At 34.8% G+C, this 14,334-nt stretch overlaps 2 protein-coding genes across 2 annotated transcripts; one reads left to right on the forward strand and one right to left on the reverse strand.

The window, feature by feature from the left end:
* The first annotated feature begins 248 nt into the window (after positions 1 to 248).
* Positions 249 to 5,665, forward strand: LOC108218685 (monosaccharide-sensing protein 2). Its single transcript, XM_017391746.2, has 6 exons — positions 249 to 474; positions 686 to 823; positions 1,132 to 1,692; positions 2,244 to 3,178; positions 3,942 to 4,129; positions 4,926 to 5,665. Exons 2-6 carry the CDS (start codon positions 745 to 747, stop codon positions 5,368 to 5,370), a joined length of 2,208 nt encoding a protein of 735 aa, XP_017247235.1. The 5' UTR covers positions 249 to 474; positions 686 to 744; the 3' UTR covers positions 5,371 to 5,665.
* Positions 5,666 to 7,687: 2,022 nt separating this feature from the next.
* LOC108218529 (dolichyl-diphosphooligosaccharide--protein glycosyltransferase subunit 1A) lies at positions 7,688 to 13,964 on the reverse strand. Its single transcript, XM_017391507.2, has 10 exons — positions 13,732 to 13,964; positions 13,304 to 13,348; positions 12,477 to 13,102; positions 12,251 to 12,392; positions 11,988 to 12,164; positions 11,214 to 11,282; positions 11,010 to 11,099; positions 9,175 to 9,333; positions 8,869 to 9,093; positions 7,688 to 8,144 (listed from the first exon to the last, which is right to left on the reverse strand). The coding sequence occupies exons 1-10, from the start codon at positions 13,861 to 13,863 to the stop codon at positions 7,956 to 7,958; spliced, it is 1,854 nt and encodes a 617-aa protein (XP_017246996.1). The 5' UTR covers positions 13,864 to 13,964; the 3' UTR covers positions 7,688 to 7,955.
* Positions 13,965 to 14,334: the final 370 nt, after the last annotated feature.

Genomic DNA, 14,334 nt, shown 5'->3' on the forward strand with positions numbered 1-14,334 from the left:
AAGGCTCTTATAAGGTATAGTTCTACAATATTTTTTAAATTTAAATTTTTATTCAGATTTTTTTAAAAAAAAAAAACTCATGAAGCTATATTTTAAAGTGATCTTAGAAAATATTTTAAAAAATGATGTTAACAATCCAACGGAACGGAGGAGTACCATTCTTTTATTTCCAACAACAATAATTGCCCCTCCTCGTTTTAAAGTGTCTTTACCGCAGGTATATTTGTCAGCAAGGACCCAAACAAACTATGCTTTGCTGTTCCTTTCCTCCCCATCTTTTATTTATTATTATTCCTTTATTTTTTGCTATTTAATTTTATGGTCACAATCATTTGTATTAAATAATATTCGTGGGTATTTATAAATTTAAGTTCTTGCATCACGCCCTACTTTAAAGTCTCTCTCTGAATACTTGTACTGGGGATAGTGGCCTACAGTCCACAGATTTCTGTGCCAAGTCTTGAGCTTTTCAAGGTTAGTCATAATCCCATCTCACCATTTTTAATTAATCATTGTATTTGTGTCTATATATTTATGTATTTAATTTTATGTTTTTATGGTTTTATGTGGTTTAGCATGTTAGAGTAAAGCTAGTTGATGTGATGTTTGTGTGTGTAGATCCAATTATGGAAGTGATCTTGGTTTTTGCTCTTTTTGGTTAATGATCTGGATGTATTTGTTACAGGTTGATTTGTTCTTGTGCATATAAAAAGTTTGATAATTCAGTCTTGAATTGCTGTGAAGATGAACGGGGCTGCTTTGGTGGCAATTGTTGCCACGATTGGTAATCTTTTGCAAGGCTGGGATAATGCTACTATAGCAGGTATATATTCAATGTCTTCTGATTTTTTGAATCTATATTGTTTTGCGATGAATTTAGTGGATTGGTTTCCAAGATCAGGTTTTTATCTTTTTTTTGGGGATCTTGATTATGGTTTTTCTGGGAATTGAGGTTTTGTAACTGAAGATTTGATTTTTAGAGCTTGATGTTCATCTCATGTTTACAAGATTTGTGTTACTGGATATAGATTTTTAGTTTGTGTTGTGTATTTGGTTTATTTCTTGATTCTGTTCATTTATGTGAGATTTAGCGGTGTGTTATGACATAACATATTGGAATGAAAATTGCAGGGGCTGTTGTTTACGTGAAGAAAGAACTTCAGTTGGGTAGTACTGCAGAAGGACTTGTTGTTGCCATGTCACTTATTGGAGCTACACTAATCACAACGTGCTCTGGAAGTATATCAGATCGGATTGGCCGACGTCCAATGCTTATACTTTCATCCACGTTCTATTTTGTTAGTGGTTTGATAATGTTGTGGTCTCCTAATATCTATACACTGCTTTTAGCAAGGCTTCTGGATGGGTTTGGAGTAGGGCTGGCAGTTACTCTAGTTCCGCTTTATATATCTGAGACTGCTCCCTCTGAGATAAGAGGATTGCTGAACACCCTACCACAATTTCTGGGTTCTGCCGGAATGTTTCTTGCATACTGTATGGTTTTTGGAATGTCACTCATGGAATCACCAAGTTGGCGATTGATGCTAGGAGTTCTTTCTGCCCCCTCTGTTATTTATTTTTTGTTAGTTGTATTTTATTTGCCTGAATCTCCTCGATGGCTTGTGAGTAAAGGAAAGATGACCGAGGCTAAACGAGTCTTACAGAAACTGCGTGGCCGGGAAGATGTCTCAGGTATATTTCTATTATTAAGTTTTCATTAACAATTTTTTTTATGATCTGGTTTAAATCGGTATTTTTATCAATTTTTGAGCTACATGCCTATGTATTAGATAGTCTGAGTTATTCATGCAGGACTTGGCATCCAATTGCTTATGTTTTTCATGATGACGACATTCAGTTCCTCCTTTTATTCCCTTTCTAGGAATGGACAAATATAAAACCTACCGTAGATGTCAACATAGTAATTTATACCTCAGTATGCTCCAATATCTTTTGAAGTGAATTCGTCATCCAACTTAATCTGCTCAATATTATCTTGAACACAGTTGTTTGAATTATAATAATATATAGGACATAATTTAGTTGTTAGCAGCCTTTGTAGAATCATATCGCGGCTACATATTCTTTCCGAAACTCAGAAAGTATCTGCATTTAATTCTAATAATTATAATATAAATTTTGCTATTACTCCTTATAAAATACGTTTCTAGATATGTCAACTTTACTCCATTTGAAGTTTGCTGACACTTTATAAAGTTGTGCTGACGTTTTTTTTCCCACAGCTGAGATGGCTTTGCTTGTGGAAGGTCTGGCGGTTGGTGGTGATACAACCATTGAAGAATACATTATTGGGCCTGCAAATGAACTTACTGATGATCAAGATCCAGATGCGGAAAAAGAGCAGATTAAACTGTATGTACCTGAAGAAGGACTTTCATGGGTTGCCAAACCTGTCACACGACAGGGTAGTATAGGTCTTGCTTCTCGCCATGGAAGTATGGTAAACCAGGGTAGGTCTCTTGTAGATCCGATCGTGACTCTCTTTGGCAGTGTCCATGAAAAACTTCCGGAGGCAGGAAGTATGCGAAGCATGCTATTTCCAAATTTTGGAAGCATGTTTAGTATGGCTGATCCTCATGTCAAACCCGAACAATGGGATGAAGAGAGCCTGCAGAGAGAAGGTGAAGATTATACAAGTGATGCTGGAGGTGAAGACTCGGATGATAACTTGCAGAGTCCATTAATTTCACGTCAAGCAACGGAAAAGGATGTGGTTCCTCCTCCTTCACATGGCAGCGTTCTAGGTGTTAGACGCCATAGCAGTCTCATGCAAGGGCATGCAGGAGAAGATAGTATGGGCATTGGTGGGGGGTGGCAATTGGCATGGAAATGGTCCGAGAGACAAGGTGAAGATGGACAAAAAGAAGGAGGTTTCAAAAGGATTTATTTGCACGAGGAAGGGATTGCTGGGTCCAGGCGTGGGTCTATTGTTTCCCTTCCTGGCGGTGAAATGGCAGAGAGTGAATACATACAGGCTGCTGCTCTTGTGAGCCAGCCTGCTCTTTATTCAAAGGACCTTGTAAATCAGCATCCAGTTGGACCGGCAATGGTTCATCCTTCGGAAACTGTTTCTCAAGGGGTGGTATGGACTGCTCTTCTCGAGCCAGGAGTCAGGCGTGCATTGGTCGTTGGGGTTGGGATTCAAGTCCTTCAACAGGTAGGAATTTTAATTTTAACTTTCTCTTCCACATCTCACTATATTCCGGTGATTCATGTTCTTCTGTTATCTTTATTTCTTTAGTTAATGGAATGCAAGAAGTACTTGACCTAATTAGCACTACTACATTTATTGTGTGTGGATTGATTCCTCTCCACTCAGTATCCGTGATCGCCTACAGTATCAGTTACTATTTCTTGCAAAAGTACTTTACTATACAGGTTCTTTAGAAACTTCCTCCTACATTGTCTTCTTCTCCTTGGGATCATCTAGACATCTTTAGTGGTCCATATGGAACATAAAGTTTGATTAGAAAGCTTTGATATCTGTTTAGTTGTCTATGTTTTAATTCTCTTATTGTTGAAAGGAGAGCTCTTGACGGTTTCTTTACTTGTACTTTAAATTTTTTGAGGATGTTGCATGTCTAATTTTAAAATTATATGGAGATAGATTCACATATATAATGTTTTACTTTACGTCTCGGACGAGATATTCTTTTCTGAATCAGAACATATTGAATTGCTCATTTTTCTTTACATATGGTGAAAATGTAAAATTATGCGATCTATTTTCTTGATGTGCTATATGCTTCAGACCACCATGTCATTCATATGTTTTCAAACGAGATATTAATTCTTGATAAAGCCATTCCCTCAACATAATGCAAAATGGCATTCCTTCAAAATTTTGTGCCGGGGTTAATAATTCCTATAGAAGAACTCCTGCCTTTTCTTTTCTCATGTGTTTCATACTGATCACGCAGTTTTCTGGCATTAACGGAGTGATGTACTATACTCCACAAATTCTAGAGCAAGCAGGTGTTGAAGTTCTTCTTTCCAGCTTGGGAATTGGTTCCGAGTCTGCATCTTTTCTCATTAGTGCATTTACAACCTTGCTAATGCTTCCTTGCATAGCTGTTGCAATGAGATTCGTGGATGTTGCTGGTAGAAGGTTAGTTCCATATATATATCCTTTAAAATGTGGTTTACTTATTCCCATGTCTTTAATTAAATTCTAAACGTGTTCTCCTGCAAACCAAACGTGGCATTGTTTGTAAAATGTTGCTTGGTTAAGATGTGGTGGATGCATGTCAACAACTGAACCTATTGAGTCTGCAGATATTTATGGAAATAATTCCTTTGTTATGTTATTGTTTGCATTTCAAGCAAACAAAACGATGATGAATTTTAATTTTGTTCTACAGAATGTGGATATCGTTTAATATGTGCATCTCTCTTCCCTGAATAGTCATGAATATTTTGGTTAAAGCTTTAAACTCTTAAACTAGATTCGCTATCTGGCTCCCCTATATATCTTTGATTGAACTAAATAATATATATGCCATCAAATAAATAGCCTTGAGAACCATGTTGGTAAAATATATGTCCTATGGAATATTTAATGCGGCTTTGTGTGCGCGGAGTTGCATTTATTATGAACTTTCATTGAACTTCCTTAAAAATTCTGTATTTAAGGATTTAATAGAAGTCAGCCAGTGGTGAATGTTCAAAATTTTGACTTCTTTGATGTGTTATATTATATATGTTCTGTGTGCAACAATGCAAGATGCTGCTTTTCACTAAAAGTTTTATTGTACGTTGTTGACCTTTATCATGTTACGAGTGCTGTATTAGTTTTCCCAAATTGAGCTAATTGCGTGAATTTTAGTGTGCTTTCTTTAAGTAGCCACTCTTTATCTTTATGTATTCAGTTATGATACTAATATGCCGTTATTCCTTTAATGAAGGACACTACTGCTCACAACTATCCCTGTGCTGATAGTTTCACTCGTTATCCTAGTCATCGGCAATGTTTTCGATCTGGGTACTGTTCTTCATGCAATCATATCAACCATCTGTGTGATAGTTTATTTCTGCTGCTTCGTCATGGGCTATGGACCAATCCCGAATATCCTCTGCTCAGAAATATTCCCTACAAGAGTTAGAGGCCTTTGCATTGCCATATGTGCACTCTCGTACTGGATCTGTGACATTATTGTGACCTACACATTGCCTGTGATGCTCACTTCGATTGGATTAGCTGGCGTCTTTGGCATTTATGCTGTTGTATGTGTCATATCTTGGTTCTTTGTATATGCAAAGGTTCCAGAAACCAAAGGCATGCCGCTGGAAGTTATTACAGAGTTCTTTGCTGTTGGTGCAAGGCCGGTCGATGATGCTAAAGCAGAGTAACTAGAGACAGTTGAACTGTTTTTCAGTTCTTCCGCAACTTCTTTGCTGCTTGTATAGTGCAGGTCAGTGCTGTCAAGAACTGGAGTTATCGAGGATAATGGAAATGGGTAGCACTTCTTCAAACTGATATGCTAGGAATGGCACTCAACTTCTGTCTGCAAATTTTGAACTTTGGTGTGAAGAACTAATCTCATAGTTTTTTTTTCTCTATACAATTTAGTTGTAATACTTTGAAATGAATATCTGTTTGTAATTCTCTTTTCTTTCATAATATCTTATATATCTAGTTTTACTCGAGTTATATTTTGATACAACTTTGCATATACCTTGTCAGTGAAACAATAAGCTTAAAAGTTAAAAATGAAAACACACATCTAGACGGCGGGTGTAAAGGACAATTCATTTGTACGAGCCACTTAGCAATTTCTCCATTTATGTGTAGAATATGTGTTATAAAAATCTTGATTTATTTATAAAAAAAATCCCTTAATCATTGATTAATTTTTTGAAAAAGTTTTGATTATTCACCTAGTAAATATAAACATTATTTTATCATATCAATTATACTTGACTAAAAATATTCGAACGACAATTATTTTTAATTAATGCTGTTAGATATACGATATTGATTATAATAACGGGATTAAAATGATATAAAATACTGATTATATGAAACCAATGTGATAACAAGAATAATATAATGGATCATGTCCAAGAGATAACCATGGAAACCTTATCTTATTTATGGTATTAGTCAGGTTTGGAAACCTTGTCTTATTTATGGTACTAGTTAGATTTCTGCAACAGAACTTCACATGCAAAAAATATCAATATCTATGTATTATGTTTTAAAATTATTTTTGAACACATGTAACGATGAAAAAAAATATGTATTTAGATATAGATTCTAAAAAAATATGTATTTAGATTTAGATTCTAAAAATCTATTTAAAATTTAGGGTTCTGCAACAGAACGTTGATGGTTCAACAGCCGAACGTTGATGGTTCTCTGGTTTTGGTTTCGGTTTCATTTTAAGGACTGATTTTCTCCTTGAGCGCTGAGCGCGACCATATCATTCTAATATAAAATATTTTCAAAACAAGATTAAATATTAGGGCTTTTTTTATTAATAATCACGTTTTCAATCTTATTTTCAAAAATACTACCTTATCCAATCTTATTTTCAAAAATACTACCTTCTCTAAAATATTTTCAAAAATACTGTAGTTGCATATGCAACCATATATGCAACTACAAATCCTGATTTCAAGTTTCAGATTTCAAATGTCATTTTCGACCTCATCGTTGGAATCGATATATATATATATATATATATATATATATATATATATATATGAGGTCGAAAATATGAGGTCGAAAATGACATTTGAAAACTGGAACTTGAAATCAGCAATTCAGTTGCATATATGGTTGCATATGGGTTGTATTCAGTTGATTCTATTGTAATTTAATGGCCCCGCCAGGGGCACCCATACATCAGTTGCAACTTACAGTTTTCCGTTGCATATGAGGTTGCATATGAGGTTGCACGCAACCTCATAGGCAACCTCATATGCAACTAAATGCAACTGAAAAATGTAAGTTCCAACTGAAGTATGGGTGCCCCTGGCGGGGCCATTAGATTGCAATAGAATCAACTGAATGCAACCTCATATGCAACTAAATGCAACTGAAAACTGTAAGTTCCAACTGAAGTATGGGTGCCCCTGGCGGGGCCATTAGATTGCAATAGAATCAACTGAATGCAACCTCATATGCAACTAAATGCAACCTCATATGCAACTAAATGCAACTGAAAACTGTAAGTTGCAACGGATGTATGGGGTGCCCCTGGCGGGGCCATTAGATTGCAATAGAATCAACTGAATGCAACCATATGCAACTGAATACAACCATATGCAACTATATATGCAACTGAATTCCTGATTTCGAGTTCCAGTTTTCAAATGTCATTTTCGACCTCATCTTTGGAGTCGATATATATATATATATATATATATCGACACCAAAGATGAGGTCGAAAATGACATTTGAAAACTGCAACTTGAAATCAGGATTTGTAGTTGCATATATGGTTGCATATGCAACCACCGTATTTTTGGAAAATATTTTCAAAAAGGTAGTATTTTTGAAAATATTTTAGAGATTTGAAAATAAGATTGGATAAGGTAGTATTTTTGAAAATAAGATTGAAAAAACAATATACAAGATAATTCCCCTAAATATTAAAGCATACAAATACATTAAAGAAAAATATTATAAGCCATCATAACATTACCAGTTATAAAAGCTAAGTAACATAATAATAATATTATAAGAAGGCAAAAATATTCAGACAGCTTCTACGGTTCTACATTAAAAGCAACTTCTACGGTTCTACATTAAAAGATTCAGATAGTCATATAACAAGGTGGCAAAAGGGAAAAACATGTGTCTTTGACTATTACCATATGTTCTCTTTTGATTCCTGACAAAACTGAAGGATTATGGCATCAAGCAGTAGGCAATTAAATATAAAGGTGGCTAATATCCCTAAATTATAAAGTGTTCTCGCTCTTGCTGGTTAAATCTCATCAATAATATCAAGAAGCTCATCAAGCTCCTTCCTCAAAGTGGATATTTTCTGCTGGATTAAAATAATTTTGTTTTCGATGTCCCGTCCTGATTTTTTCTCGTAAGAATCCACCACTGTGGAGTGTTTCAGCATCACCTTCTCCTGCAGGTCCCTCTCCTTAGCTACCAAATCATCCACCTGGTATGGCAATCAAGTAAGCTATCAGAAAGAGAGAATAGCTTCGAAGAGAACAAAATTGTCATGAACAAGCAAGAAACCATATGTATCAACAAGATACCAGTACTAACATAAAACATGACATATTGCATGGTTGGGCTTACCATGTACTTTATTCTGTGGAATTTCTGCTAGTTTAACTCTGACCTTAAAAGATGCAACTAGCAACAAAAAGAAAAGCAGCAGCGAAGCTAGTTCAAAAGTGTGAGTCATGTAAAAATCAGAGCAAAATAGCTTCTTTCATTTTGCGTGAGGCAGACATTATTAGTCTTGAGTTGACAATTTAAAGAGTGAAAAGTTATTCCAAGGTAGGTTGTGTTCACTTGGATGTGGTAAGCAATGAGAATGGAATGAAATTTGAACTAAGACAAATATATACTTTTCTCTGTTCCATTCTTCTGGTTTAAATGATAGACGATTTCTTCTATTTTTATGCTTAATGTAATTTATTCCCTTTATTTACTTTTAAATTCATATCATAACAACTTTTCATCTCCGATATTCTTTTCTCTCCACCTTACTACATCCTCTTACACCTTAGTTACTTTACAATAATTTCATTCCATTACTACAGATGAGGACACGACACCAAGGTATTGCCATTCTTTTTAAGGTCATTGTAATTGTTTAAGGATCAACTATGCTAAAAAATAAAAGCACGATTCTAGACAGAAAGTATATTAACCTTGGAAAATATTGGCAAAGCTTGTGCAGAGGATTGCAAAAATGTCAACAAGGGCTTTAACTCTTTTGAAAGCTCCTTGAATGAACCGTCAGCTGTTTTACGAACTGCTTTGCAAACTTGAACATCGCCTGTTCTGGAGAGATCACGTAATGATCCTTCTAACTTATCATGGATTGTCAAGCTTCGATAAATTATGTTCTGGACCTGCTGAATAGCTGCCTGGACCTGAAAAATACGGCCAACAAAGTTATAGGAGTATGACATACTAGAGTAAATTAATCAAATAAATATAACATCATAACACACCTCATCCCACTGCAGCTTTGCTAAATAAGAAGGTGAATACTTTGAGATTGTCAAGTCTGCATTCATATAAGTGATGCAGGCAACAAAAAGAAGGAAAAACCCAGTGATCAGCATTAATGGCTCTCGAAGAAGGGAAAACACGCTGAACTTGTAGGAAACCTGAAAAAACCATAAAAGATCACAAGATAAATTTTTCATAAAGTAGCCTAAACAACTCTACCTGATTTCTTGAGACAAAACAAAATTAAAAAAATTTAAAACACTCTCCCTGATTCCTGTTGCAAAGCATAACATCAAGGTACACTAAGCTGAACAATATAATTTGATTTCAAATGCACCAACAGCACAAAAGATCAAGTATCTGCTACACAGGTAGTTGAGAACTAATTTTTATCTTCTAAGAACCACAACTGAACCTACTTAATGGTGTCGCGAGGATTTCAAGTGAGTGTGCGTTAAATTGCACAAATTTTATTTTCATAAATAAAAAATACATGATCTTTTTTAAGTTGTCAGGAAAAGCAAGTCCAGTGATGAATATTGATAATTCATGGGAGAAATATTTAAATTAACATTAAAAGCAAAAATCATGTAATGAATTTACAAAAAAATAAATTAAAATTAAACATATTATTCATATTTACTTATAGAGTGTTAATTAGAAAAGAGTAAGGAGGCATTACTTATACACTTAAATTTAAAACTCACAACTACTTTTGGGTAGAATACTCCATAATTCATATAAAATATATTTACTATGTAGCTAGAAGTTCAGAGAGGCATTACCCAGAGTTCCAGTGGGCTGAACGCCATTTTCAAGGAAATATAGCAGGAACATTTATATAACTTTGATTGTTATTTGGATCATAATAACCTATGTTCTTAAGATCTCTTCCTTTTCTTCAGGATCAAACATCAATTGCAACGATTTGAAAGACGGCTCATTAGGATAGATCTAAGTAAATGAACTGGACCCACCCTAGAAACGTAGAGGAAGTTTTCTCCTTGAACGGCTTAAGAAAAAATGATTTGGAGTTTTACCTACGTATAGAATTTTAATTAATGGCAAATTAGTTAATTAAATAAATTATAATGGGATTAAACTCATAGTAGAATTTCAAAATTACACTCTTGAAAGATATTGGAAGATCTTGTTGGTTCTAATACTCCCTCCATCCCATTTATATAGTCCCCATTTCCTCTTCAAGGTATCTGAAAACTTCACTGTAGTATATGATTCGAAAGTCAAACATTAACAAATCAAAAATGCCTAATAAACACAGCATGATTCATTTCTTAAAGTTCTCTAGAAAGTTGAGGCCTGAGGGAAAAAATCACACAACCACCTGAAGTTATCGATGTCCTCTCACTTAAAACCTCATTTCAGAAACACACTTGAAGTTTCATCATTGTCTCACAAAACAAAGCGACTTCAAAGGGATGAACTAGTAACTTCAAGTTCCAAAATTTTCTCAAACAACCGCTCGAGGAATTATTTTATTTAGGTAGTTGAACTAAAAAGCCAAGATCTCTTGGTTACAGAATTTAGAAGATGTGTGAAGATTTTGAATCCAAAGATTTGTTTAAAAAATCAGATGGTTCGATGTGAATTTAAAATTGCAAGGCACTTCTTCGTTTCTAAAGTTGTGTGCATATGTTAGGATACCACGAATATCAGTCAGTTGGTTTATTGTAATTTAATATGCACGTGCTACGTCAAGCAGAACCACATTAAATGCATACTTTTCACGATGCACACATTTTATCAGAGACCTTCTCTGGTAAAGAATTAGATGTGAAGATATATGCTTCATCTAAAACAATTGGCCGACTACCTGAAGTGGCAGATTGTGCTCAGGCACAACATTCCTCTTTTCTAATACCACCACCGGTCTGCCAACCATATCTAAGTGAGAAAATTTTGTCTGCAATAAAACATATTAAACAGAACATAAGAATTCACTTTTGGGACAAGGAATATTGGTAAAATTAATTCAGAACCATAAAAAAAAAGTGACTGTAAATTAAGTTCTTATTACCTCTTCTGATTGTTGTACAGGAAATGGAACAGCTGCAAAAATGTCTGTGGAACCTTCTGGCAAAACAATCTATGGCGTAAAATATTATGTTAGCCGCAATAATATCCAAGAAATATGTAACCATAAGTATGAATGCTTCAAGGACTGTAAAGAATGCAAGTAATTACTAATAAATTGTTTTAATTTAAAAACAGTAAGTTAATCTTTTAAGAAGTTAAGTGTATATTTGTTTAAGAAAAGAATGTAAAACTACTTGAAATAAATGCCTTGCTAAAAGTAATTAAGCTAAAGATGCAAACATTCCATTCTTCACAACATTTATCATCTATTCTTCTCAGCATTAGTCAGACCGAGCTTCTAATCACATTCTTTGACCAATGAACTGAGTCCACATAACATACTTAAATGCTCACACTTGTAAGAAGTGTGCACTGAATTTGCCCTTTCTTTGAGAAGGCCTCGCCCCTTTTAGAGCTAAAAAGTTAGGAAGGATAAGCGATTATGCCGTGCCTTCGAGAAGGGCTTGACTAGATCAATCTGACTTTTTGATATATGACAGGAAATTTTGATTAAAAAAAAGACTGCAGCCCCAAGAAATTTTTCTGGTTACACTAAAGTTTGATTGACAAATCAAAGAGTATATGTTTCACATAACTAAGTCAATGACCCCCACTAAAAATCATATCCTTTGCTTACAATGAAAGAACTACAGGCAAGGGCAACACAGACAACTAATTTCCGTATTACAACAGGTTAATTAGAGCGTACACATACCTTTACTATAAGTTTTTCAACTACCACATCATCAATTGGGCAGCCAAAACTGACATTAAGCAAACGTTTTCCATCTGAATAAAACAAGTACTCATGAAGCGGCAAGCCATATCCAATCGTAAATGACGTCTTCCAACCTCCAAACATCGGATATCTAGGTTCGATTTGCAACAAAGTCTGCAATTGGAAGACGATATCATTGATCAAAGAGCGGAAAGAAATTTATTAACTGAGAGAAATATGGACATATGACAAGTTTCCACCTGTGTATTATCACCATATATGTTAGATGTCGAGATATTTCCAATTGCATCCCTGTAGTATATAGAATGAGCTCGGGCTGGCAGTTTTGCAACAAGGCTCCTAAATGCTGCTGCGCCTCTGTCCCTCGCTTGATAGTCCAATCTTTATGATGAAAAATACTCAAAATCAAGATTCCAGTTGACATGAAGACAACTTGATAAATAATTTAATTCAACATCTACATACCTAGAAAATTCCCCAGTGCTCTGAGCACCTCCATGGAAAAGGTTATAATGCTCAGTGACCTGCACATTTCCCCAGTGGGATACCTCTATCTCTCGCACCAATTCTTTAGCAACAGCAAAGGGAAGATTATTAACAAAATGGATTGCTACAGGAGATTGTTGGAAAGCAGGAATATTCTCATATGGCCCATATTTAATCTCATTCTTAGAGAGTTTGGAATTCTCCAATTTTGTATAAGATTCAATTTTTCCTTCAGGCAGTTTGAAACTAAGCGATTGGACCTTTACTAAATAAGGAGATAGATAGTAACCGCTATCCTGAAACACTACCATCTGATTTTCACTCTGTGTAATTTTCTCGGGAAACAGCTGTAATACACGGGTAAATGCTGCAAAAACATTTATGATAATGCTTTCTCCCGTTTCCAGTTGCTTTGGAAAAGTCAACAAAAACCAAGTGTGCGCCGGGGGGACTCCATTTGGTTGGACAGGTCTGATAGAAACACTTCCGGTAGGTTTCCCTTTGCCTTCAGTTGCAGTACTCAAAAGCAGATTCATAAATTTAGCTTGATGATCAGGATATGCCACCAACATTTCCGGTACTGGTTCCGGACCAGTACATTTCACCTGTAATATATTAAAAAAAGACCAGAATATTCAATAGCTACCCATTAAAAAAAAGCAATCATAAAACTTGTTGACAACTAGTGGCAACTGGCAAGACTCCTTCCCCTTTTCAGTAGCACACAAAACACATAACGAACCTAATATATACAACACTCCCCCCTCACACGTCTATATGCACAGAAAGAATAAAAGCATAAGCACCTTGAGTGTTGAGGTGATGCGTACAATCTGCGATGTGAGATCAACCTGCAATAACAGACAATGAGGTTAAGTTTATGTAACAAGTACTCCAATGTACGATACTACAAACACGAGGTGATTGCACATACTCAATAAAACATATATCCCTTGCATAATAAAAAACATTGATACAAAATCATACACGAGGCACTGATTATTCGAAGGCAAATTAAATAATCACAATTCAAATACAAATTACTACACTCACACAGTCACTAATTGTTTTATACTCTATTTTTACCATATTACAATCACTAATTTTAACTAATCAAATCACGAGTTGTTAAAAGAAGCGCGAATGTAGAGATATGTAGGCATTTGTAACAATACTAAACCCTAGCTAATGAGAAATGAATGAGGGAAATTAAAATCAAAGATGAGAGACAAACCCGGCGATCGAGCTTGGAGATGACTAGATCGGACGCAACCGGTGTAGATAATAAAGCAGCAGCTACGATTATGGAGATTAATATACATAGACTACTCCTACTGCTCGCTCCTCTTCCGCCTCCGCGTTTCATTTTTCTTCTGCTCACTCTCTCCGTTTCTCTCTCGAGATCTCTCTCGATCTGGACCCAAAATTTTATAAGTCTTCGTACTATTATTTTTTTATTTACTTCCAGACTCGATTTTTCTTTTGTGTTTATCTGTTATATTTACATTTAGGATGCACCATGAGTGCATAACGTTGAATAATAACAAATTAACAATCCAGTCAAATTTAGCAATTTAATAATATTTTTGATATAAATTGATAATATTTATGACAATTTAATTTGAAATGATCTAAATTAATCTATACTTATTTAAATTATGTTACTAAACCATATTTTCCAATGTTAAGGAAATTGAAAATAGTAACATTGATATATTGTTATTGAAGTGGTCAAATGCTCGATTAGTTCAACTCTTCCAAATTTCTAAATTCTCTAAACTAGATAATATTATTGTTTCACGAACAATAACATAAAAATTATTAATCCATGACATTT

This window comes from Daucus carota, chromosome 4, assembly GCF_001625215.2.
Source record: "Daucus carota subsp. sativus chromosome 4, DH1 v3.0, whole genome shotgun sequence".
Lineage (NCBI taxonomy): Eukaryota > Viridiplantae > Streptophyta > Magnoliopsida > Apiales > Apiaceae > Daucus > Daucus carota.